Below are 27,649 nucleotides of genomic sequence, written 5' to 3'. Positions count from 1 at the left end.
TCTCATAGTACCAAAAGCTATAATTTTGCAGTTTAATTTTGATAGCTGAATGGAGTCTGGGGTGCAATTGCTGCAGCACTGTTAGTATGATCCACGTATGCATTAATCATTTATTCCTCCCTCCTCCCAACAATAGCTTATATAACTAAAATTATATTTTCTGAAGGCAATATCCCAAAACTAAGTGAGCACAGGTGCAAATGAAAATTGCCCAGTGGCTGTGCAGTGCGTTTTTACCATGCAAATAAAGCAAATCTCAAAGGCTCATTGTAAATGCCAACGTTATATGTTTTATTTTTAATCAAGTAAATCTTTTAAACCTCACGATATCCACGACTGACAGGAAAAAAAAGACATTAGGCATGAAATGAGAATATAAAATACATGATATGTAGAAAGGCAATCAGTGCTTTAGTCCCTCAAGACAGTAAACAGGTGAAATGATCTTCAAAACTTCAACTCGCGGTCTTTTTCTTAAAACACAAAATTCAAGTGATTTTTCTTTTATTTCACCTTGTAAACAACATACAAGTCAAAATGGACAATGAGGTAATCTATACTACAGAAGATAATTTAAAAACACTAGATAAGACACAGTATTAAAGACATACAGAAATCAGTGTTCACTTTGGTCTCTAGTATGGTTATTTTTATTATTACCACAAGCAACACATACTAGTTTAAGCCAGTCTGGTGATGTTTGTCAGACAGTTGTTGCTTAACTTAGTAATTCAAGAGGTAGTCAAAACCATTATCCTTTGTAAAGATGGTTGCTCATGTATTTCGTTCAATGACAATGGTAGCAAATACCTTGCTACTCTTCAACATTCTCAGAAAAACACTGCCACAGCTGCTAATATACAGCTCCGGTTTATACAGGAAAAAAAGAAGCATGTGTTCATAGATCAACCTCTACAGTTGTAACAGGGGTAACACAACCACCGGATCTTAAAGAAGAGGCTGTTGATATACTAAGCAAAATAAGACCGATGCATTTAACAAGGCTCTTCTTGTTCCTAAAGCAATACTCAAATCTCATTAAGACTTCTAGAAAATTAAAATCAGTGCATCTGCACATGTACATATCTTCCCAATTACTTTTATATCTAACACCGGGGAATACATATATATTTTTTATGATAAACATTTCTTACAGATAAATTAATTAAATTAAATTTAAGACTCAATGAGATTTCCCATGTTCTTTTATAATTCTTCTTACAAAGAATGTTACAAGATCTATAAGCACTTTTTTTTTTATGGGGCTCTATTAACAAAACTAAGTATGACCAATAAGGAACTCCAGGATAACACTGGTATAGAACAAAATGGCTGAAAAAGGTGGCCTGCAAAGGGAAGCTGTAGGATCCAAATGTGGTGTTTGGCACTCCCTGAAAGCTGGCTAAAAGCAAAATATTGCAAATGGTATTACAATGCCAGATTTACCATTAATTGCAGCAAAAAGTTATTTGGCTCTTTCTCCAAATATAAGTCTTCCTCATGGCCTAACTTTTGTAGCATGTAATTAAATATCATGACCTTTCCTTGGGGAAGAGTAAAAAATACCTCACAGTGTCTCTTACAATTAAATTGAGTACTCCGGGGTGGGGAAATGGGAGGGAGAGAGATTCTTGCTCCGGGTTTAACCTTATCTCCACTATTGTTAGGAGAAAAATACATCTCTCTAAGCAGATATTTGAACTATTTCTACTCTAACGAGTTTTATTGTGAAGCATTCTGGCAAGGACAAGCTGGTGAATAGGGGGAAATCTAGCCTGAGCAAACGCTGCAGAATATTAATTTTGTCCTTAGACATGAAGGAAGAACCCTAAACTTAGTCTGTTCCTCCTCCTTTAAAGGGTTTTTTGCTTATTTGGATCAGCCTATTGAAGGAGTATAACTAGATTTTTTCCTACTGCAGCCCAGTGCTAAGTAGTTCCCTGCTGCAGCTTATGCTGCTATATATGTTTAACTTAACGCATGTACATTTTTGTCTCTTCTGGAGCTATATTTATTTTTGTGAACAGTGCCCATAATCCTCTAGATAGAAAAATAAAAACTGTCAAAGAAATGTTTGGAAACGTCTCATAATTTCAAATGGATGCTTCATCTTAAACAAGTATTTGCCATAATGTCTGCAGTGGTGAACTAACAGTTACATATTTAGTACAGATAAAAAGTATGTACCATAGATCAACAGCCACCTTTAAGGCTAGAGCAGCACAAAGGTGTGTTTATGCAGTAAATATGAGGTAGCCTTTTGCTGTAAACAGAAAAATAATTTTATTGTCACCTATGTAAATAAGTAGGTTTGATGTTTCAGTGTTTTTATTCTTCCGCCTCCACCCCTCCGTCCTACATCCCTCCCCTCCTAGAAAAGCTAAGCACCAGTAACTCCGACTGAAAGTCAGTGGGAGCTGTGGTTGCCCAGCATATCTGAAAACTCAGACCCTGTGAATGTAAAGACACAGATGCTCACATAAACAACCAGTACAGAATACCACTTTATCATTTCACAGGAACTTATAATACAAAATGTTGAGATCTGATTATCAGAAACGTAGGTCTATGTCAACTCAGAGGTAGTTACTAATATCAGTACATAATACTTATATAGAGATAAAAAAGTATAAGACTATTTGGTTTGTTCTGAGTAAGCAGGTCTGTAGACTATTCTGTAAAGAAAAAACAATATTACATGGTATATTCCCTGAGCAAAGTTCTTTGTCCTGAGTATGTTATGTAACAGTGATAACATTTTAATATATAAAAATAAAACCTCAAGCTTTTAATAATAAGATAGGGTTTGGTATGTGCTCTTAGCAGTTCAGTCTGACTTTGGTGTGCACAGTGATTTTAAACAGCACCAATAACAATCTGCATGTTGAAAATATTTCCTTATCACAGCTCTGAACTTCTTACATATAAACAGGGAATGACCAGTTTTCAAATCCACAACTGCCTATTTCTATAAGGAACTTTGGTTTAGAACTTCAAAGTGACCTAAGTTTTGCATCTTTGCTGTTTAACCTGGTTTTTACACCAACTAGAAGGTTAAGCAATGCCACTTTGATTTGTCTACATAATTTAAATAAGTTTACTATCCTTACGTAAGGCAAGGAAGTTCTCTATAGATATATCACATTCAATATCGTCAAAGGTAAGCTTTGCATTAGCATACTGAGAACTTCAGTATAAACCTCAAGATTCTCACAAACACTGGCAAGGAATTCACACAAAATAATTCTCTTGAAATTGTGCCCTTCACTGAGGCGTTTGATTACTACCTCTTTACTGAAGCAGCAGCAGCACCAGTAAAAGTCTCATCTGGCAGGACAAGTGGGAAGGGGAAGGCCACGTAATGAGCCAGCTGCATACCTGTTGTAACTATCGGCTGCAAAAGAGTTACCACGGGTGGGACTTTGGCTCACTGCAGCCTTTCATGCAGGCTGTTTCTTTAGTTTGATTATCCGAGCTTAAACCTACCCGACACTTTCAAGCTTTAACAGCCTGTGTTTATTGCCAATGTTAAGGATTATACAGGTTTCTCTAATTAACTTACATCCACAATGGGATTTGTCAGAGTACGTTATCTTACGTATGACTTGGTAATTCAGAAGTTACAAATGGAAAGCGACTTGAAGTTTTGATAGGCTCCAATTCTATTAACCCCGAGCAAGGCCTGCAGCCCAGGGAGTCTCACTCTAAGGCCACCAATCTTTCTCCTCTTTAACACAGAAGTGTGTGGTCCTAGTGCACTGTGGACAAAGGCTGGTCAACAACAGCCTCCAGTTCACAAGAAGCAGATGATGCCCAGGGCTTCTGAAAAATGTGCAGGTCCCTTCACTCAGGCTGGTCTGCACACATGCTGTATCATCAGCAAGGAAGGCTGACCGAGCAATCCCAAACATCCTGATCTAAGTACCCATCAACCTTTCTTCTTAAGAAACTATTTAGCCCAGGATCTCATTAACTTTGTATTTTGTTTTGTTTAAAACTCAAACAGACGACAACAACAAAAATCCCTAGGGAGTTCTCTCCATGGCATTTCAGCAAAAAACAAGGGAGAAGACCCTTCAAGCTGAGGGGTACTACTTGGGATCAAGAGAAATTGCTGCTGCTGCTGCTACTACTGCCACCAAGGTCCCCTAAATGTTCACAGAATACAAAGGGCTAAACAGGATGGTATCCTGATACCACTCAAAAGGGTCTGTTTGGTAACAACTTATACATTCTCCCCTACACAACAGACATCTAAATTACAGTTACAACCACATTAATTTAACAAAACGTTTTGAGAAACCAGCACAGAAACTACACATTCATTGTCTCTTCTGGAGCTTTAAACCCCTCACCAACAACCGGTGGTGGCAATGAGAGCCATGTTGAGTCATGACACTGCCCTGCACCGGCATGGGGAGGGGTTTTGATGCTTTGTGGAGATAAAAAGAAAATAACTCAAATTGATGGCATGGAGGATGTCTTAGTATCTTTAGTACCATATGGCAGCTTTAAAATATGAAAGTATCCTTTCATTTACAAGAGAAGTAACAGTCTCACTCTCAGTTCTGGGTGTGGTTTATCAGGTTTGGTTTATTTCTGAGTGAGATTTTTTTGGGTTTTCTTGTTTGTTTTTTGAACATGTTTGGAAACAGGTTCTACGAATGAGTTCAGGAACGTTTGTGGATACTGTGCCTATTGCTTCACAGTAATGTCTTGTGAGAGTTGGAGAATGGTCTGGTGGAAAAATATATATTTATAGGTATGTACACATACATACACGCACATGCACACTCATACACACATACAGACGGTAAAACATAATGCACCCTGCTCAAATGTATTTTGCTTGGAGTGATTTGTCTATTAAAGAAAAAAAAATATTCACAGTTACTCAACAGTAGTTAAAATTCCAGGTCAGCTACTGATAATGTAATTATTTCCCCTGTACTTGCATGAGGTAGACATCCCAAGAGGGTAAAGAAAATGGAACATTATGACAAATGTATTAAGTTTTTTTCCTTTTCTGAACAGAAGGCCCCTTTCTGTTTGGTTCTTCAGGCGATGCAGACAACTTACTTGACGAAGCTTCCTGTGGTGACCTGCCTGAGCGCTCCAAGACCTCCAACCTGCCTTCCTGAGAGTATGATGGAGACGAGTAGCCGTGCATTCCTCCCCCTTCTCTCAGGAAGGCAGAAGTGGAAGGCTGCGGTTCAGCTTCGTGTCTTCCCTGAGAACTAGTGGGCTGCTGTGAGACAGTTTTATGGGGGCAGTTAGCCACCATGTGCATGATGCTCTGACAGTAATGGCACTTCTTTGGCTGCGGAGGTAGACTACATTCTTTAGCGTGGTGGTCGAGGCCACCACAGTTGTAGCATCTAAAATGAAAGAAAGAGAGAGAGAGAGAGAGTTATGCAATGCAGCGTCAAGCGGGAAGGTTTTCTACGGGAATAGGCTCCGGCCCCACTAGAGGGCACCAGATCTCCAGCCATCGCCGCCCCACTGTCTCTGCTCGCCGCGGTACTTGCAGCACCGAGGGGCGGCGAGTTCGGTGTTCAGCGCCGCCGGAGCGAACACCGCGGGGCGCGGAGCGGCGGCACCAGCGCCAACCCCGCTCCCGGGCCGCGCCACAGCGAAACGCGCCGCGCGGAGATGCTCGGGCTGCCGATGGACACGGTGCTTTCGGCCAGGGAATCCCAAACTAGAGGAGGGCCGCGGTGCCCTGCCACGAGCCCGGCTCTGGCTCTGTCCGAGGGCCCGGCACCTCGCCTCCTCTGGCTCAGCCAAGGCACGGCCAGGCGAGGCTCTGGCCCAAAACTTTACAGTCGGGGGCAGGGGGTCTGTAATGGCATTTACGGTTTCAATTCAAAACAAAATCAGCAAAGCCCTGGCAAAGAGTCATAAAACAGCGTTTGTTTGTTTTCTCTCAAAACTCCCAAGCCACACGGTTGTGACCCGGGGTGCCAATTTTCCAGGGGATGCGCTGCCCAGGAGCCGAGGGGTGCAGAGCCTCCTTCAGCCAAACTTCTCAAACATGGCTGAAACCCACAAAGACTCTTCTATTAACCTTGTAAGGCAGGGGAGACCTGAAGAAATCTCCAGCTATTCCTTATTGAATCCTTTGTAACACGCACCAGGAACGCCAGTTATTGGATTACATTATTCTAACACAAGATACAAAGAAATAATTACACGCCTTTGGCATGGTGACCTTATGTGCACCACTGAGCTTTCTATTTTGGCTATTTTTGTATGGTTTCTGTTTCTTTGTTTTATAAAACTTGCACTGAATGCATAGACATTTGATTTATAATAAACTAACATGCTACTGGAAAGAACTAAACAAATAATTTTTTTTGCTTTCCCTTAATCAACTAATTTAAAAAAATCTGACTGCACATAGATTTAGGCTGTGGAGTCAATTTAAGGATTAAAAAAAAAGACTGTAACTATAACTAACTATATGTACAAAATAATGCAGCATGTTCTGGCTCCAGCCCACTTAAAAATATTTCAAATTTTCAGATTCCCTGAAAGTTACAATGCACTGTTTCACTACTTCACCTAGTATGAAGTGGTCACTACTAGTTTATCCAAAATCAAGAAGTTTAGTCCATGCAAAGCTGTATGTACAGCCAGTCCTACCTACTGAACTCTACCTTGCAAAGAAATGCTATTGATAAAACCTGCATGATTTTAAAAAAGACTGCAAAATGGCTGTTAACATTTGCAAATCCACTCCAAGAAACAATCCCTGGCACCTACCTCTTCTTATCTCTTCATTACAAGTAGCAAGATACTAACTATCTTTATTTCCACAGACAAATGAAAATACAGCACAAGTTACTCATGGTATGCTGTATGTATGCTGTCATGTCCTACAAGACTGATCTATAATTTAAACAGGTTAAATGATGAATAGAACTTCATTATCCTTTCAGAAATTATTGTAATTACATTGCTCTATCTTCCCTAAAAATGAATAAGAAACACGAAACAAGAAACCAAATCCAGTACAAAGAACTCTGCACTTCTACAACGGCGATAACATTATTTTAGGTGAACTGCTTCCATGTCACCATTGCACTGAAGTTTGATGTGATTTTTCAATGGAATTTGTCTGCCTGCGTATACTACAGACTAACCCAGGAAGAAACACACAATATAAAGCTCCCCTTGAATCACAAAGAAAATAGCATGTACAAGCCCCGTTATCACTTAGTATTGATTTCCCTAGCATAGGAAGGGAAATGACATGCTAAATATGTTGTCAAATACAAGCATACTGATCTAAGACCAAAACACCAAGCTTTTCTCTTCTATAGTTAAAAAAGTAATTTGCAAGTTATTAAACAATATCTATCTGACTACTTTTCCCCAAATCATTGCAGATATTTTCAGTTAGGTACCTCACATTTAACAGTAGCATTCGGTCTTCTTAACTGGCATTCCGCTATGCTTTCACTACAAGCATTCTAAACACCTTCTGGATAAAATAATAAGGAAGTAAGTAAAACTTGCAGTTAGAGAAAAAAAAGAAGACCATCAACAAAAAACCCCTAAGTGTTTTACTTTCTCCCATTTCAATAAATACATCTAAGAATTCACAAATGTAGTATTGATTGCAATTTAGGTGATATTACAGAATGATGTTTATTATTATCTTTATCATTGGTTTCTAGCAGTGTACTTGTCCCCGGGATAAGTATAGTATAATATGGTATAACATGGGAGTGTGCAGACATTCTGGAAATTGTGTATTTTACCTTAATTCAGAATATAGAATTTTATAGCTGTGAATGCATTTTCACTTCCTTTTTCCCCTTAATATCACATGTATTTAGAATGGTTTAAAAAAGAAAAAGTTTGAAAATAGGTTAAAGGGCCTCTGTACCAGGAGAGGCAGTAGCCATGGACAAATCAGTTTAATCAGTCACTGTGTATGCACTGTGTTATCCAATTCAGTGAACCATTTCGCCTCACCAATTGACCAAGAACCTGCTGTCAAAGCCCCTGCTTTCACTCAAGAGGCCTCCATCACCTTGCATATGTATATCATCACATCCTATTTGCAAAATACTGTAATTCCCTGTATTTATTCAAATCACCACTAAAATGCTACTATAAAAGAAAACTCTTATCAGAAGAAGTTGAGATTGAACTATGATTTGGCTTTTTGGGAATGTTTTTTGCTACCAAACAACTAAAGCACCTGGCTGAAGTGTCGCATTAGAATATAAATGTGCCAGCCAGGGTGTGCCTGGACTTAAACAAGAGGGTGGTATTTATTCAGTTCTTTTAACTGTTTATTCATTCCTTGTCAATCATTCCTACCAGGAGAACAGATCACACCTCGCTCTGAAATGCTTTCCCTTTCAAGGGATTTACACCAAAATGGAAGTGGTCAGACACCTCAGAGCTCACAAATGGCATCATCCACACGCATTAAGGTATGGTATTAACCCTTCTGTCCCAAACACTTCAGCTCTTTGCTCCTCTCTGCTGCGTGTACTTATGTTACAACATAATGAAACCCGATACCGTATGATATGCACGTAGGAGCTTATACATTCACATCTCTATATACAAAAATAACAGGACAATATACAAACTGACTCCTGCGAAGAAAACTAGTGAATTTTCATTTGACTGTGTTCTTAGAAACTCTAGACTAGTACAACCATAGCAAGTATTTCTTCACTTCAGAAGCACCACAGAAAAAAAATGTATGTTAGCTTAAATACAACACAAAAGTTTATATGTAAATTACATCATGAGGTGAATAAAGCACAAGAAGCTCTTAAAAGTGCAATTTTAATAGAAGCAACTCTTACAAAGAAGCAAAAGCAAGAAGGATTTGTTAAAATAGGACTGTCTTTCTCACAGTAGGCTTCCATGATTTACTAGGTAGCTTCAGGCTCAAAAAAATAATGAGATGGCAATTATCCTAACGGGGGAATCCTTTCTTCACTACAGCACTGACAGGATGGTGAATCAGAATGATTTTTTTATATAAAAAAGATGAACATTTTAATAAAGGAACACATTGAGGAACCTGTCCAGCATTGTATTTCAATACTCTCAAAAAAACTGTAACATTAATACCTACTAACAAAGAAAGAAGAGAGCATGTAGCAAGATTAAAGAAACACTCCTAAATTCTCTTTCATTATGGATTTGTGATTGCTCAGAACTATACATATTAAAAGAAACATGATCGAGCAAAAAGTTTATAGATTTCAACATAAGCTATATTGTATTAATTGCAATAAGCTGATGATGGAAATTCATTAGAAGTACTCAATTTCACAACCAAATGCCAATGCAAAATAAAATACTCTCTAGTTTTCAGCTTTTTTTCCCGTCCCAGCACTCAACTCCTACCTAGGAAATAAACCCCAGCCCCAGACTTTTTTAAACAAGAATACCTCCACCTTGCAGATATGTTCACCACATTAACTTATCAGCTCAGCTGAGCTAAGCAGTAGGTAGGGCAAACACAACTGCTTGCTTCGTCCTGTTTTATGATGTAATTTAGATGATAATCCAATACATATGACAAGTAGAGAATAATATGTGTGGCTCCACACTATTATCTGTTGAGAGAAAAAGCTTTAAAATTACCTGGATGACTCATTTTAGGGGTGGGGGAGCAGGGAATGAAGGATTAACATCTAACAGGGATAAGAAAGGGAGTACAGGGGGTATAGTCAGAGGAAGACTAAAATAATTCATCAGGATATACCCCACACCAATTCCTCGTCTACTTTTCCTTTCTGAATGTTATCAGAAAACAAAAAAAGTGCTTCTTGGCTGACAATACTCCATCTAGCAACATTAATGCCTTGAAAAATGGCACATGTGCATGTGAGATGCTGTTACAATTCACTGAATGCCAACTATGAAGTTAAAGCATAAAGGAAATGTTTAAACTTGTACTTATATGTGTTGTCTTTTTTAGCCATTACTTTCACAACATACTTAAAGAAAGGCAGATGGAAAATGCAGCAGATCACTTCAACTCCTCTAAAGGGCTGTAGAGGGAGGTTAAAATATCCATGATCTAACAGAAATATGACTCTTAGACATAACTATTTCACTCTTCAAGAGCTTCAGTGACTTGTCTCGAAGATCAGGCCATGAGGCAGTGTAAGGGGACGTTTCTTGCTACTGGATGTGAACACTTAGAAAAGCTTAGGGCGGAATGTGCTTGCTCAGTCACCACCTGGGATGAGTGAGAAAGACCTCCAACCTCAGCAGGACTCAAGGGGTCTTTGAGACTCTGAGGATCTGCTAACTTCAAGATGGCTTTGAGACAACTTGAAAGACCAGGTCAGATGGGACCTCTGAGCAACCTGGTCTAAGTGGAAGGTCTCCCTGCCCATGGCAGGGGGGTTGGAACTAGAGGGTCCTTAAGATTTCTTCCAACCCAAACTATTTTATGGTTCTATGACAAATACATTTTAATGGATTACTTAAATATTCCAGTAACCATATCTTGGATATCAAATCTGTCGCAGCAGCACCCAAAGACTGACAGGATCACAGGTGATTGCTGCTGAACAGGCACCTCTCGTATATTACTGTATTATAAAAAGACTAAGCACTTTTACTTAATACAGGTATAATATGAAAATCCTCCTTGCTGAGAAGCCTACACTTAAAAGTGAAAAATAGCCAAACAGTTTGAATATTTTTTAGAAAAGGCCATTACCCTTAGGCCTTAAAACAGTGCACAGTCATCATCCTTTTAGAGCAAGAAATGCTGAAACGAAACATGTGGCTGCAGTCACTGCAACTTAAAATCAAGCAACAACTGCTCCTGGAAAATAAAAAAGGTTTGGTCAGTTGCTAGGGCAGTTAGCTGCAGGAGCCCCTAGCAGGGGAAGAATAGGGGAGATGTTGTGACCCCTGCACTGGGCATTGCTGACACTTCACTCCTTCATTCTCCACTTTTACTGGGGGATTCCCTTGCAGGTATTGTTTTGGGAGATTCACACCCTGCTTACATGCACATAGCCAGGGTTTACAGCATTCTGTTTATCAACCTTTAATTCTTAAGCTGTAGCTGAATGCAGGAGAGAATACAAGTAACTTTGAAAACACTTTAATAAGGTATTGGTATTCAAAACAGTGAATACTGAAATACTACTGAAAAAAATCATTTAAGATCAAGTGAAACTATCTTGTTAAATAAACTAGAGAATGGAACATTTACCATCTTCATCAGAGCATTTATGGTGTGTCCACCAAGGCTCACATCAAGGCAGAAGACTTCACTAACACCCTCACATTTACCATTCCATGGGGGGAAAAAAAAAATCAGTTTAATTTTAAAATTGCAATTATTTTTATCCAAGAATGTTGTAAAATGGAGTATTACCAATTCAGAAAATGGCACTTCGGTGCCACATTTAGATTTGTGCTGGTCCTGTGAGTAGTTGCTACTCTTTACCCCTCCGTCATGCAAAACACTGTGCAGAGGCGACATGCTGGGAAAGTTAATTGCAGACTGGTGTTCTTCAGTAAAATTCAGTTAGAAAATTTCCTGTGCTTTACTAGCTTTTTGAGATATATAACAGAAATATAATTAAAAAAAAGTTGATCTCCTAAAGAAATAAAGATGAACTAAAATAAAAATGCTCATCTATTTATCCTGCAAATCTTACAACGCATGATAATGTACCAGAGGTCCAAGACTCTCAATTTTGTGAGAAAAACAAGGTCCCTCCATTTTTTAAGCTTGCCTTCTTTCATCTTACAGATAGCCCCAGCACGCTGACACAAACTCACGGTCTGCAAGGCTTCCAATGACACGCGGTGGAATATTGATGATGTTTACTCTTGTTACAAATAAATAAATAAAAATGGTCTGTTGTAAACTCATCAGATCGACTAGTTTTCTGTGGATAGTTCTAAATCAATCTATTTTCCCCAGTGTATCGCAGAAGTAATATCAATAGGTTACGGTCTTTTGTTGCTTGCGTTTCCCCTCCCCCTTCCCCCCCAACAAAGAAGCTGACAAACAACATGGGGCATTTGCCTGATAAATCAGGCCTGTCAGGATGCAATTTAGCTTCAGTTTGTGAGGAAATAAAATTGTTTAAAATCTGCTAATACAATTTTACTGGAAGGTGGGGGGTTTTCTTGGCTTTTTGTTTTTCTTTTTTAGAACCAAGAACAACAATGAAACAGAGAGGTGGTTCAAAATGCACAAAATGCAGTCTTTTTTCTCCATAAAAATGGAAAGGACTACAATAGACAGCACCGCTTAAAAAATAACTTCAACAATGTAGTTTCCATTCTTTCTTCCTTTCCACAAAACTTACCTCTACTATCCACTCAGCCTTCTTTGCAGGCATGGAGGAAAATTATTTTTCACAAATTAGGAAATGCATCCTCACAGAGGAATGCTTTGGATGTACTTTCATTTATTACAACAAAAGGGTTTTCTTTGTATTAAGAGCTAAAACCTCCTGAATTAACAATTTACAAAGTGAAGTCTTTTTTCGTAAATAACATGAAAGATGGTTTTGCTCTAATAAAGTATAGAAAGAATGCGTATATTTTAATGGCTTTAACCCATCCAGATAAAGATCAGCAACGGGTTAAGGAAGTTATGTTTTAAACTGTCATATATCATGCATTTCCAACATGAAAGGTTATACCATGATTTCAAGTGAGTCTACTACTGTAATCTTTTTGCACAATAAAAACACACATACAAATATTCTCAACTACAAATTTTCCTTGTAAGCCTCAGTTTCTGTGGGAATAATAATAGAAAATGTTTTTTAAATTAAAACAGCTCTTTATGCAATAGTTTTTTTAAAAGTAAGTATTTTCCATATTTCATGTTGGTGGAAAGGCTGCCCAAGGTCTGCTCTGGGTATTGCTCCAGTGCGCACCCACATCTGCAGCCTACTGCCAGAGTCAGCTGGGGTGCAGCGCTGGGCAGGTGTGGGAGTGGCCAGAACTAAGCAGACCTTGGCTGCCTGTGTCTGAAAGCACTGCTCGGTGCCCCTGTTTACAGAAGCATAGTTCAGTAACACTAGAAGCCTTCACAGAGGTGGCTTGAGCCTCCTGGCCATGTGGATAAGGATGCACGCTGCATAAAACCGGCTCAACTCTTTCTGGGTCAGTGAGGTGCTGTTCATGAGCTAAGAGGCATGCCTGACCTTATCTGCCTCTCAGCAGAGCTGGTTCCAGGGTTTCTACATCCACTGATCAGTTAATCCACAGATGAGATAAAAGGGCAGTAGGTAACTGGGAATCAGTTGTTAAAAACTGCCATTTCCCTTTTGGTCCTTATTTTATCACTAACATTAGCAGCAAATACAAGGAATGCCAACTCCTCTCAACAGCTGGAAACAGCAAATGGCATCCTGGCAGTAGGCTGGAGCACTGAAGCAAGTAGTGGTAAAGAAAGAAGAGGAGGAGGAAGGCTACTCTGGAAGTTCAAAACATATTCTTCTTCCCCAAATACCAGTTGAGAGTCATATGACTTCAGGTATCACATATAAGTCAGTATCATTCACAAGGTCTCAGAAATATCAGGTGACAGGAGCATGGAATGATCATAGCCTTGAAATGGATTCTCCCATTACATTCACTGAATTAGATGACTTGCATGAATGTAGGCTTCACAAGTGTTAAGGATTGCAGGATTTGACCAGAAGCTCACATTTTCATTTAAGTCTTCAGAAATAAAGGGATGGTTACTGTCTGACACGCTCTCTATGAGGAGGCCATGCCAGCTATCTCTATAGGAGTTCCTTCCAAAGCTCATGACATTGATAAAGTCATGTCACATGAATTACACGGAGGGCTTCCTCTCCCAACTGTGTAACAAAAGGACATCAAATGTGGTGGTTGGTTTCCCGTGAAATAGCACCTATAAATTCACACATTCAATACCCGCAAGAACAATTAAATCATTCAGATGCTCTATAGCCACATTTTACTGGTAAGGAAAATCTGCATCACTCCGATGCACTGACTGAGAAAGAAAGCAGTCACTTCCTAATTCAGTTTTCTGAATTGGCATCTTAAGATGCCTAAAATGGACTAGCTTCATATATTGACATTATTACTAAATGGCTGTGCTAAGCATTTTCTGTAACACATTTTTAAGAGGCTTTCAACATCTTAAAAGAAAAAATTATTTTGAAACTTTTCACATCAACATGCAGAAGCAACAGTAAAGCGTGAAAAGAGGATTTCGGCTGCAACAGGATTAAGCCTTATATGTTAAAGCTTTTAATTCCCACCTGAGGCAGGTATTTCTGTTGTCCCACACTGCCTGATCCCTGCGAATTATAAGAGAATTAATGCCATTTTCTACTATTCTGCCCTGTCTCACCACCAGATTTATCCACATTATTAATTCTTGCTATAATTGTGTACATAAAAATTAAAAGCACATCTGTGCATATAAAAACACTGTTAACTGAAAATTTGGCATTTCCTTTTTCTTAGTTTGGCCTCAGGACGGCAAATCTTATGCACAGGTTTAATACTTATTTCTCTGAATTCTATTAATTCTGTGTAGAATTAAAAATAACAGAACATAACTGAAAAAGTTTCCCCATGTGTGGTTAACAAGATCACTTTAACCCTCTTGGCTGGAATTATGTAGATTAAAAGATATTACTCCAGTAAAATTATAACAATGAGGTCAATAGAAGGTTTTTAAAATATTGCATGTTCCCAGAAACAGAGCATCTGAATGTTCTGATCACATGGGTATACATCCAGAGCAATTTTGATGACTTCACTGAGCTTACTTTCTGTTAACTTTAATAGTGTAACAGAGAAAAGAATTTCCCACTGTGTATGAATACAGAAAAGTCACACTGCAGTAGCCAAGGCTGGTTGCACAGGTCAGGCTGATACAAGCTGTGAGGCAACGCAGCAATGCAGGCTGAAGCTCCTCAGTTCCACCTGCAAATCTGTGTTTGCTGGTTGATGTAACATTTGAAAGCAGAACACAGCATAAATCACAAAGTTTAAAAAAGAAAACTGAAGAATTATGGCCAGGGTAGAGGAGTGGTGAACACAGGAGCCAACCTGGTAATTCTTGAGGAGCTCAGCTGTAAGTCAGAGCACTGAGTTGCTGGCTGTCCGGTATAAATTCCCAGCTGACACAAAACACAGACAGCAAGTAAAATTTGGGGGTTGAGGTTGTTGGCAGCACCTAAACATCAAATCTATGAACCAAATGCCTTCTGTGAGGTTGTAAATAGTCATACCCGAACAGTTTTAGCCATAGCAGACAAGGGACTAGACTTTTAGAAGTCTGTCACTTCCTAAATTATTCCTGTATACTTCCAGAAACAAACCAATTGTTTGTTTGTTAAATGAACCTCACTCTTGAAAACCTGAAAGGACAGAAAGCTTTGCTCCTAAAATCAAGATCCCTTTGGCCCTCCTTCTTACGAACCTCCTATTATAAATAGCCAAAATACCTAGAAATACACGATTCCACATAACCACAGAGTAGAGGGAGACTGTGTCCCCCACCCAGGAGACACAAATTTCCCTCACAAAAAGTCTCATCCTACCCAGGCTCAGAAGCTGGTGATGCAGAGTGTGGCATTACCTTCTTTCTCTGTCACAGGCAGCCTGTGTAACTCTGTTAGGTATAATCAAAGGTTTACAGGTATTTAAATACATAACTCCCACTGACTTCAGAGGCAAGTAAGGTCCTCATAACTCTGAGGATCCGAGTCTGTGCCCCTCGAGATTATATCTGGTAAACCAAGGAAACAAAAACCAATTTACAACAGAGTATAACCGTATGGTGATCAGGCCACAAACTGCCATTCACTGAAATAGTGCAGGAATCAAGCACATCCTGGACAATGCATAAAATACCCGATTTTGAAACTGATTTCTTTGTTATAGGTCTTTCACTGCTATTCAACTATTGGCACGAAAAGTCACAGACAAGTCGTGAAAAGTAATTTCAATTACATCCACAATCCAAACATTACAGAGAAAATGAGGGCTATCGTGAGCTTAATTGGACTTCACATAAATGCCGAAAAGCCCTCCCTGTGTACTTTTCATTTCCTGTTGGCAGGAAGCACAGATTTGAGAATGAGATGAAGAAAACACACACCTTCTACGTGATGCAAAAATCTGAATTAGAATGTACTCAATAAACTATCGTGCTTAGCTTTCATTCCAGTTTCCTGCAGAACTTTGCACAGTGAGCACCACAGCTGCTTGCTGTCTTGGCAGCATCAGAGACAGCTTCTGGGGTGCCCTTCTGTTTTCATACTCCGTACTGTGAAACAAGCCAGCAACAGTATGCTGTGCCAGCCAGAATGCAGTGAACTGTCAGGGATCCTGCTCGAATGCTGCAACCCATCCAGAACCCTAAGCAGTGACCAGGACTCCAGCTCAACTATTTTACATTTCATTCATAGCTTTTTCTTGGGTAATGTAAAAATAAATGGAAGATAATTATGAAGTAAACAGCCCCCTTTCCAAGGACAATACTTCAAAAGGCATATGATCTACCTTCAAAAACTCCTAAGGATGATTCATGTGATGATCCGTGCAGTAACTAAAATGCTAGCTAATTCTCAAAGGAAAATATTTCAGTTAATTAATTTACTTTTTTTTTCAATTTGTAGCATTTGTTTAGCTTGATTCATATCACATCTCCAGTTTTGAGGCAAAATCATAAATCATTGCATTGGCACAACTGTGGGTGTGATAAACACTATCAGGAAGTGGGAGGGGGTAGATTGAGCAGTGAAATTCCCACTGTCCTCAAATGCTCTTACCAGAGGAACTACAGTGTGGAGTGGCACACTGTGTCTGGCACTTACCCCTGGTCACAGCATATACGTGGCCTTCACACAAATCTAGACCAGATTTCTACCTGGTTTCATGAATTGGTCAATCATAATATTCCATTTGCCTGATCTGCACCAGTAGGTGTGTATATGTGAAGGGTGGATGAAGTCCAGGCATTCCAAGTCCAGGCACAAGATGCAGATGTTGAACTTAGTTTTGTGTGGCTTTGGCTGAATTCCCCTTCAATTAGAGACAATGAGCTGGAAAAGAACTTAACTGACAAAAAGTAGCTGAGTTGTGTGCTTTGAGTTAAATACACGCTAAATACAGCACATGAGATGCATAATATCCCTACTCTAAAGAAATATGTTTTTACACCATTCTTTTACATATTCCCCATAAATCAACCATCCCTGTTTCAGGTTAACTAATGCTTTTTTTGTGAACTTTCCCTCCCTATGCTATCAACACACAGCATAGCTGGGGCATTTCTCAGTTTATGCTCGTGCAAGTTGCAGTTGGACATATGCTCATACATGCAGCTGGACAATTTCCCTTCCACCTCCTTCACGGGTTCTGCCTTGCTGCATTATTCTTCATCTTCCTGTCACTGCAATGCTTGGTGTGGAAGCATTACACTTGTCAGGGCTCAGCAAGAATAGATCTCTGACTTATCTGAGGCTATTGCTAAGGTAGGGTTTGAGTCAAAAGCTGCTGCTCATTGAAGGAGAGCAGACTGGTAGCTAAAAATGAAGAGGAGAAGGGAATGTCAATGGTTTGTCACTAATTAGTCATGAGATGACTTCTCAGCTCCATTTATTTTGCCTGTAGTTACCTCAAATGCAGTGGGCAGGAAGTCTTTGAGAAGAGCTCAGGAAATCTGACATGCCTGTCAAATGGCATCTTACAATAATCATGGGTATGATTACGGGACTGCTGCATACAGTCAGAAACTAAGGTGTCATGTTTAAGGATATTTCTGTTTTTGTCAGAGAGATGAAAAGGTAACAGTGAGGGGCTGTGAGGATGGGTTAGAGAGCTGGACAACAGAATAAGAAGAGGCATAAACAAGCACAGAGCCATCCACACCAACTCCCATATTAATGGCACGTAACAGAGACCATCATCAGAGACACTGGTTCACTTGCCAGAAAACCCTGGGAAGTGTTCAGCAGGGCTGTTCAACACTGGTGAGACTGATGCTAACCTTCTGAGAGCACACTGAAGAGGAAGTGTGTCCCATCACAGCAGTACTGCACAGCTCACCAAGGAGGAAGCTCAGCATGGCATTATGCTTGCTAAAGGCCTTCCTACACAAGACTACTGACGTTGCTAGGATAACTGCAAGTCAACAATGTCTGCTGGTTTTATGGTATGCAAGTTTAATTCTTTAACTTTAGGAGGAGTATGAAGTTCTGCTCTGCTATTGAACTTACAATTTATGGTCAAAGGCAACCAGGATGGCTAGGTTTCTTGTAGGATTCGTCATCCAGGGCAACACTTGTCCTGCTCCGAGGAATGCCTTGAATACCTCTGCAGTAACAATAGGTATATCCTCTCTCTGTAAATCACCTTAGATTTTTATCACAGATTTAACTGTTCAAATGTGTGTCTTATAGATCATAAAGCAGTGTCACAATTGAATTATCAACTTTGATACTCATTCAGTAACAATTTAATTTTTCTTCAAGAATGGGACACCCTATAGGACTCTTGGGTTCCCTTGAAACATCTCAAAGCCAAAACAAAGAACATGATTTCTGCAAAATGCTGTGATAATCCAATGCCTTGTATGAATCAATGGCACAGAAATTAACAGACCAACATACCTGTTGATAAACACCTCTCTCTCCACAGCAGTGTTTTAAAGGTCATTATTTGCCATGGTTAACTATCTAAGTATTTTGGTGGTTCTGAAAGCAGAATGCTTTACAACAGAATACATTTACAAGTATCAATATCCTCTTTAGCTTAAAAGCGTATTGGAGTTTTGAGGTTACCATACCAGAAATGCTGGTGGCAACATTTCTCAGGTCTCTAATAACTTCTGCTGTTAGCTGCTTCTAGCTGCTAATATTATTGTGTCCTTAGATTATTTTGAGCAAACAATACTTGACTGCAATTCTAATTTGTCATTTGTCATTTTTTCTAAATTATTTAGCCAAAAATATCTAAATGCTACTCCTCTGTATCTTTCAAAGAACATCAATACCAAATGTGCTTACCACAGATCTTAGGCAACCCTTGACGCATGCGTTTAGAGTGGTGCTCCCTTCAGTCTGGCTCCAAAGTTAAAGCATCTGAAGTGTAAATTGTGTGTGACACAGCCAAGGAAACCCACTTTACTTTAACCTTGTTAATGGCGAGCCAGATGGAACTGCTGAGGCCACCCATTGTTCGGGTTTGCATTTTTGTGTAATGCCATGGTGTAGGTCTGTAGGGCCTCATGAATTCCTCTCCTCTGAATATATACTGTGCCGTTGAAGGCATTGAAAGGATCAAGCTCTGCTCTGAGAGCAGCTGGCTTTGTATTTTTTAATGGTTGTTAGCAGCAGCAGCAGGTCCATTCTACTCCCCTATTCTCCCCGTGCCCTTCTTAAAATCCTGATCTGTCGGTTCTTGAGGGAAACCAAACCCTAACTCTGACCTATGTAGCAGATCATACATTACCTCAGGTTCACTGCCCCAAATATTCACCAAAAGTCTGATTCTCCCTCTCTTACAGCCTCAGACCCTGCCCCAGCAGTTCTTAGTCACACATATAATCATCACTGACTTTATCAATACTCAGGTTATAATTTCTTTCCTACCAAAGCCAGGTAACACGTGACTGCGTAATTTTTGTTCACGATCATCGTCTTCTGAAAATTTGATCAAATTTCCCTGTCTTGACCCCTTTAGTGCCCTTAGGATGAAAATAGAAGCAAGAGGAGTTTCAGTAAAGACAGGCCGCAGGAGAGGACTCAGACTGAGAAATAATGGGATGCTTGCAAGTTGTTACACTCCAAGACCCATTTGTACCGTGCTTGTGATGTAGCAGATGATGTCTCACAATGCTTGTGCCATGATGCAGCATCATTCCAGTTGTGGTGCAAGATATTGTAATTTTGGGAGAGGAAAGTACTGTTCTCCCGGTCTACTCCAGCTGTGGTACGTGCTGTTCTGAACAGGATTGAGAAAAGCACAAAGCTATCCCTCCAGCCCTTCCTCTCCAATGGGCCAGCCATCAGGAAACCAAACCGCACCTCAAAAAAAAGGAGGCTGCAGCCAGAAGTTACTGAATTGTACCATCAAGCACCAAACAGTGTGTCACTCTCTTTGCCAGAGAACTTTGACATACTGGCTCCTGAAAACAGTGCAGTTGCATAACTTGTAATGGTATTAGGGGGGTGCTGCAAACAGTTACTTGTTGTTACTGAAACTACGCAGAGGCTTTTGCAACACTGAGGCTGATCAGGCTACTAAAAGAGCTTAGAAGCCATAATCAATACTTTAGAGCAAATTCCCTGACCTGTTCAAAGTGACTTGCTTTTGCACTACACTGGCTGAGTGAGGAAGGAGAGGAAATCCCACTACCAGATCCGACATGTTACTTATTGAAATATATTATATCCCTGCCATTCCCAGCTGGTTTGTGTGCCTTTAGGAAGAGAAGTCATCAAGCATCTGAAGCTTAGCAGCACTGAGCCTGCTCTAGCACAAACTGGAGTAAGGTGTCAAGGACCTGACAGTTTCTGTTATCTTCTTTCCCCAAACTGCTCTAGATCTGTCAGGAAGAGCAGCTTCCACCATCCTACATGATCCCCAAACTCAGAAAAGTGCCAGTCAAACGCCTTCCTGGGGTTCCTACGGCCTGACAGAAGAGCTTTGGGGCAACCATGGCTGGCTGCAAAAGGGGAAGACCAAACAACCCAAATGTTCCCCAATGACCAAGGGGAACCACAGCAGACATACCAACAGGAAAGGCAGGACATGATAATCGCTGCTTTCCCCCACAAATGTCAAGTTTAAATTCTGTCCATCACCCTTTTATCTTTTACATAAACAGTAGGGTGCAACTTAGGAAAGTGATTTTTAACTTGAATATTTCTTTAATTTGGTTGTCCTTAAAGACTGCCTAGATGGTATGAGGTGGCTCAGTGGGAGACGCTGCACAAGGCACAGCACTTTTATACTCACTGTGTTGTTAAAAACATTTCTAATTCCAAATAACAAATTATAGGGGAGCATGGGGAGGTTAAAACCAAGTGAAGCTCTTGGGCTCAGTAAACTATTTTTTACCAATTTCAGAGTTCATGTGGTAGACCTTCTTTTAACTGATAAATTTTCCTTGCACATTGTAACAGATCCTTTTTGAAGATAAGACTACTTTTAGTACATTTCCATCATCTAAGAAAATAATCTAATTAATAAAATATCATACAAGGTACAATAATAAAAATAAAGCACAATTTGCAACTGATAAACTAACATTGCGCTTCATCCACTTCTTATAATTTTCCCATGTCTTCCCAGGATACAAGGTTGTCATACATATTTTGAGATTGGACTGGATTGATTGCCATTGCCTGCAGTTCTTATGTCCTTTTTTCATGAGCATTCTTTAGTCCTAAGTCCATATCCCAAAGTAAAAGCTGTTAATAACCCTGGGCTGATGTGACGCTCAGTACTTTAGCACCCTAGGATGGAGATTATACGCCCCCCTTGATTTCAGCATGTTAAGCTTCCTTGAAGCTTTGTTTCTTTCAGAGGCAGCTGTCTGCATTTCCATACCTTACCCTGCCTCTTGCCACCAGTTTAAATCACATACGTATCAGTTAGAAAAAATAGCTGCAAAATTATTTTTCCTATGAAGCCTTGTAGGATTAATTAGTTCAGCTAGTAACTTTCCTCCAATGATGACGATAAGAAGAAAACCATGAGCCATCTTATATAAAGGGAAGTCATCAATAAATCAGGACTTTAGTTGCCAGTACCACACTGAATAACATTAATATCACCGTAGAGCTTTACCATAAATTAATATCTTAAAAATGAACTGACTGTTTGTTTGTTTTTTTATGACACCTGTTTAATTTTCTTGGTAACTGAGAGTGATTGAAAGATCTGCAGTAAAACTAATTTGCTATCTCGACATTGCAAAATAATTTTATAACTTACTTTTATCCTTGATCAGCATTTATGAATGCTTTAAAAACTCACGGATTCCTAGAAAAGACTAGAAAAACATGCATATCTGGAAATATCAGGGAATATATGTTTTCCTTTTTTTGGAAGCCTGGAAAACACAACATTGAGCGGTTTGTATACTGAATTTTACAAAGTTACTGACACTTAGGTCTACCTTTCAGCATTACAGTACTACTAACTTTAAGTGCTGATTTTATATAACCATCCCATTTAGTGAGAAAATTTCCTGTGAAGAACTGTCATTAAGAAATGTGAAACAGTAACTTCTTGCGCATGACATAAAAACACTCTATAATTGATGCATGTGGTAAAATCAGATGGAAAGAATATGGTTTCTGCTACTGTATGTGAAGTTTATGTTAGCCTTTAGCTTGTCACAGAGAAAGCAGGCTATAATTTTAGTACATTTAAGTTCCAAAGCAAAACTCTGAGACTGTAACACACTTAATATGATTGATGTGAAATAGCAAAACACTACAACAGGAAATGCTAGTTTTAGTACATATTGCCAATTGTCTTCACATCATTCACAGCACTTCACACTAATGCAACAGAAGCAGGAAAAAAATTAAACAGATTGCTTAGCAGAAGCTGGCAGGGAAGGAAGAGAGCTGAGATGACACCACAAGCTGACTCCTCCAAGCCTATTGCTTGCATTTTGCAAGTTTTGAGGAGCAGCTGCGGAAAGGCAGGAAGGGAACTGAGAAATGACCACTGCATACATGCTGCTCTGCTATACTAAAACTAGAAGTTAACACTGAATTGAGCCTAATCACTGCATCTTTGAAAGGCTGCTCTCCAACCCCACAGGGATGTCAGGCACAGAGCTGAGGAATGCTGCTTACCTTCCCAGTCAGTCACCAACTTTCTGATACTGTACAGTTTCATAGACAAGTTAATGGTGTTGTGGCACCAAAGCATCTAAAATAGGTATGATTGCTTTTTGCATCCTGTTTTCTTTCCCTGGCCAGGGAAAACACAAGCTGCAGCCCTGTGAAAACCACAGACTCTTGTTCTTCTGGGGAACTGTGTGCAGCGGGATCTGATACTTCAGATCTGCCTGGCAATCCGACAGCAGAAGCTCAAATAGAAAAAACCTTGCCTGGCACATTCCCCAAACTCTGCGAGGTCTTGCTGATGCCTAATTACACCTCTGGCCTTTTGGAGGCCAAACCCAACTCCCTGCTGGGTTTTGTGTTCCTGACACTTTCCTCCTGTGAACCCCGCTGGCTCTTAAATCACCACCTGCCACCAGTGAGGGCAGACTTTGTATCACGCTTACTACAAGGTCCAAAAAGCTGCCGCCACGTTGCAGGGAATGTCTCCGCCACATTAAGCAGAGAGCACAACATGTTTCATGCAGAGCTGCCAGTAGGGTTTCTTACTCCAGATAAACCCACCGAATGCAGAGCTGTTACCAAGAGTCATCCCCCGCTCTGTCACCTCTCTATCCATTTGCTTCTCAGTACCTTTTTTTGCTGCAGGAGTAGTTTTTTCTCAGTTAAAACTCCCTGAACTGGTTCTCTGTGGAATTAGATCAGCACCAGTGACCCTGTGGGGAGAGGAACACAATGCTGGTTGGGGGTCCAGGGGGGCCACAGCCCCTCATATTTTGAAGCTGTACCCTGACAGAGACCTGATTTCAGAGTCAGGTAGCAGCATCCATTTCTTTTAAAGTCACAGTTTCCCTGCAGGAAGAAATAGTAAATAGGGACTCAGTCTGTTAACGCTGTCCAGAACCTAGGAGATTCCCATTTCTTCAGCTTGTATAGCACAGTGCAGAAAAATCAACAACAGCTAAAAAACCTCATATGCTTTATACATCAACCTAGAGCAGCACTGCTTTCTGAAATTTAAATTCATTTCAACGGTACCTCTCTAACACGCTGAAAGGCATTATTTGTCAGTCATACACACAAAAAATATCTGTTAGATTGTGAAACACAGTTCTGGCTCCAGAATTTTGCTGCAGCTGGTGGGGAGAGTTTTGTTAACCAGACATAGTTAAACACCAGCTGTGTGTCCCCAGGGAGTTTCAGCATGTAACAACGAAAGCCCCAAAACCCATCTATGTATTTACGGACACAGGCAGGAGATACAGAACCAGTTGCTGGAAGTTTATACGCTAGATATTCTGTATCTATGATTTACAAGCACATACAAAGGGAAAAGAAATCTCAGGATGTTCAATGCCTACAATAACCTAGATGTACTCATTTACTGCACATTCACGAACACTTATGGATGCAAAAAAATTTTAAGTTAACTCGCAAATATGAAGGAATCTGTCTTGAATCCCCTTGAGAATGAGTATGGCCTGGGGTTGGGCCAAGGTCATATCTGTAGCTTCTCCGTTTTTGACTTTCTTCCAGAGAGGTTTTTTTCCCTTGAAGAAAGAGACTGCAGCATATGCAGAATTAACTTACTGGCACATTCTGCCCAACAGGTCTCTAGGGCTGTGTCTATTCCAGCATCCTCAGGAGAATACTCCTGGCCCTGTTGCTTGATCTCAGCAGTCTCAGCCTGTGGGTGTGTTTAGCAGTATCATGAGCGTTGCCTGTCTGAAAACCAAGCGGAGAAATTTTACAAGTGTCTGTCTTTTCTCAGAGAGCACCGTGCAGCCCATCCACTCCCAGGAGGGGCCACCCTGGACTCCAGCCACAGCACACCCACAGGGAGCCTGGCTGTCAGTGCTAAGCCACTGCCCCACCAGATTCCAGTGCAGCTGGAATGAAGCTGTGGCACATGCCTTCATTTGTGCTGGTTTTCACAGATAATACACATCCCAGGAACAGAGTGTCTGGGGCCCCTGGGCAGGTACAACAGAGTGAACACCCAACCTGCCCTGGCAAAGAGCTGTACCCCAGCCAAGCAGAGCCCTGCCGAGCCATGCACCCTGGACCACAAGTGCAAAGCACTCAGCTACAATCTATGCTGTTCTCTGTCTCTTGATCAGCTTGCAGCTGATCCATATTTGGTATTCCACTTCCTCTGAATCACGTGATATATGCACTTTAAAGCTTCTCTATTACTCACCTTTTCCTGAGGGGAAAATAGGCTCAAAAGGAAAGCGAGCACTACAGCCTGCCTGATTCAGGGCAAAAGTATGCTGAAGACCTGTCTGCAGACACTGGTAATCATCAGTCCACAGAAAGCATCAGGTCAGAAGCAGCCCTGCCTCCATCTGCCATGAAGAGGTGAATGCTGCTCACCTGCCACTTCTTATTCAGTCAGCCCCAGTCCCACAAACTACCTAGTTCATAACCAGCAATCCCTTTCACCAAATTTCCTTCCCATCTCACCCCCACCTTCACTTTGGTCCTGATTCTGCTTCTATTCGTCACTTTTAGCTTTTACGTACTGGTAGGAATGTACCATTTCAGAGGTCATAGCTGGCTACTTCAAAGAAATAAGGATTTTTAAACTGACGAACTATCGTTTAATAAACTAGTGCCTTTTTTAAAAAAAATCTCACCATATTTGTTTTAAATAATAGTAATAAAAAAGACACATAAGCCTGTCTCTGTGGAATGTTTGTTTTTTTTAACTAAATGAGAATCCACTTTAAGAAAACATTTCCAAGTTTAATGAAAATGGATTTATATGCCACGCACAAACTGCAGTGCTCTACAATGTAACATAATATGCAAGCTTAAGCAAATTTACCACTTGCTACCATAGAAGGGGAACATGGTGGTATCCCATTCACAACACAGCATCTCATTATAGCAGTCAGATGTTTCACTACAGTGATTAGTGCGCATATGCATACAGTGTCACAATTAATTTCCAGTACTAATACCACCTTCCTATACTTATTCACTGAGAGTCTCAAAAAGAATCTGTAATGCAAGAATTTTTTGCAGGTTTATGAAAACTCTCAACTGACCTTCTTACATGGGCAAATTGTAGATGATAAAAGGGCACGTCATGACATTGTTATTCTGTTATTTGGCCTAACGAGAACAAGCTAACACAGCTACATTGGTACAGCTTCATTTTGTCTAATACCTCATACTGCAAAAGGGAAATATGTAAAACAATGCACTCTAGGATGTGCCATCAAAGACAACCAGGTGAAAGGAGCACATGCGGTGGCCACACTGACTACACAGACACAGATAGGGGTTGGCTGGTTAGAGGAAGATATCCTACCAAAGTAGAGCATGAAGCATCTTTGAGGAGAAGCCAGTCAACACAGCATCTTAGCTACCAGCAACTGCAACAAACTAAACTGAGGTACAAAGCCAGGATTCTTCACATTCCACAGTGTCACTTCATTACATAACTACTTGGCCATATTGATCAACATAACTGGTCTGCTCTGGCCTCCAATTGGGAGGTCTGGAGACACGCTATCCATAACGCTGCTGCTTCCTTTGAGAATGCCCACAGGATCACTCTCGAGGAGAAAAGACAACGCAGAAAGAATCGTGTCTTGCCGATACCACCTAAGGAGTCTTTCTGCTGTGCCTTTTGCAACTGGACTTGTCTATCTTGTTTTGGTCTTTTTAGTCACCACAGTGCTTGTAGCAAATGTGGGTAGAGCCCTTCCCAAATCTTCGTTCCCGAAGCCTAGCCATGATGACTTGTACCAAGCTCACCTGGCTGAAGCTGGGCACAGAGAGAGAGGATCACTGTCACCATAAGAAAGAAGCACTAATAGTTCCTGTTAATTTTACCCCGCAATTATAAATGATGTTTGGTGGGGGATTTTTTGTAATGAGGAGGTCACCAACATATACTGAACCGATCTCTTATTAAGTCATCTTCCTTTTGGTAACCACTTTCTTCAAGGCAGCTGAGGCAACCTTTCATAAATCTTTTGTATACACGTTTACGCATATACTATATATGTATATAAAATACATGTATACAACAATTTAATATTTTTTTTTCTCCTGACAATTAAGGTCAATCTTCTTAACATTATACTAGTGTAAAGACTTATTATTATGACAAATTCAAAAGCTTTCAAATTTGACTCATTCATATTTTATGCAAGAATTAAGTAAGAAATATGGGTCATTAAGAAAAATTACATAGAACAGCTTAGACATATCACTATATACTTCTAAAGATTTTATGGATAGCTATCACCTGAAGGATCTCATAGACATTCACATTCACCTGGCAGTTGGAAACAACTACAGCCACTACTCACAGAGAAAACCAACATGCTTTTTTTGCTGGCTTCTCATTCAAATTGGCAGCTAGAAACACGTGAGGAACACATACCCCAATAGTCGCTTAAACAAAAAAGGCTACCAGTAATCCAGATTTCTGAAACTCTCTGAACTCAACTGCATTACTACAAAAGGTATTTTCTGATGAGTTCTTATTTTGAAAAGGAGGGGGGCAGTGCAGGCTAAACCCTAGAAAGCAAAGCAGAAGTAATAATCTCTTTATGGCAGTTCACAGTAAGGAAGTGACTCAGCTGAGGCAAATTAGAGCACATTTGGAGACACTGATTCCAAGAGCACTGGGGGCTTGCAGTCAGGAATCTGGTGCAGCTGCACTGCCAGAAACTTTAACCTTCACAAACACACAAGCCTGAAAATATTATCTGCAGTAATTCTAATCAGTTTTGTCTAGCTCTGCAGTGTTTTTTGTTGTGAAAAGAACATGTGAGGGAACTGAGGAAATACTC

The 27,649-nt window shown here is 40.1% G+C and overlaps 1 protein-coding gene and 1 long non-coding RNA gene across 3 annotated transcripts in view; one reads left to right on the top strand and one right to left on the bottom strand.

Annotated features, from left to right (window-relative positions):
- Positions 1–267: 267 nt before the first annotated feature.
- Positions 268–27,649, bottom strand: part of LIN28B (lin-28 homolog B) — a 98,485-nt gene continuing 71,103 nt past the window's right edge. For both annotated transcript variants that reach the window (XM_039379804.1, XM_039379805.1), the window contains exon 5: positions 268–5,378. In XM_039379804.1, the coding sequence (XP_039235738.1) occupies positions 5,009–5,378 (370 nt within the window). In that variant the 3' untranslated portion in view covers positions 268–5,008. The remainder of the gene's footprint in view (positions 5,379–27,649) is intronic.
- On the top strand, positions 19,890–20,880 carry LOC120322967. The gene is made up of 2 exons (XR_005562976.1): positions 19,890–19,959; positions 20,574–20,880. It is a non-coding gene; the product is annotated as an uncharacterized LOC120322967 (long non-coding RNA).

Source organism: Pipra filicauda, unplaced genomic scaffold, assembly GCF_003945595.2.
Source record: "Pipra filicauda isolate LSUMZ 115617 unplaced genomic scaffold, ASM394559v2 scaffold176_size3548034_pilon, whole genome shotgun sequence".
NCBI classification, from domain to species: domain Eukaryota; kingdom Metazoa; phylum Chordata; class Aves; order Passeriformes; family Pipridae; genus Pipra; species Pipra filicauda.
Note: the sequence above shows the minus strand (reverse complement) of the source record. Positions and strands in the feature narration are given on the sequence as shown.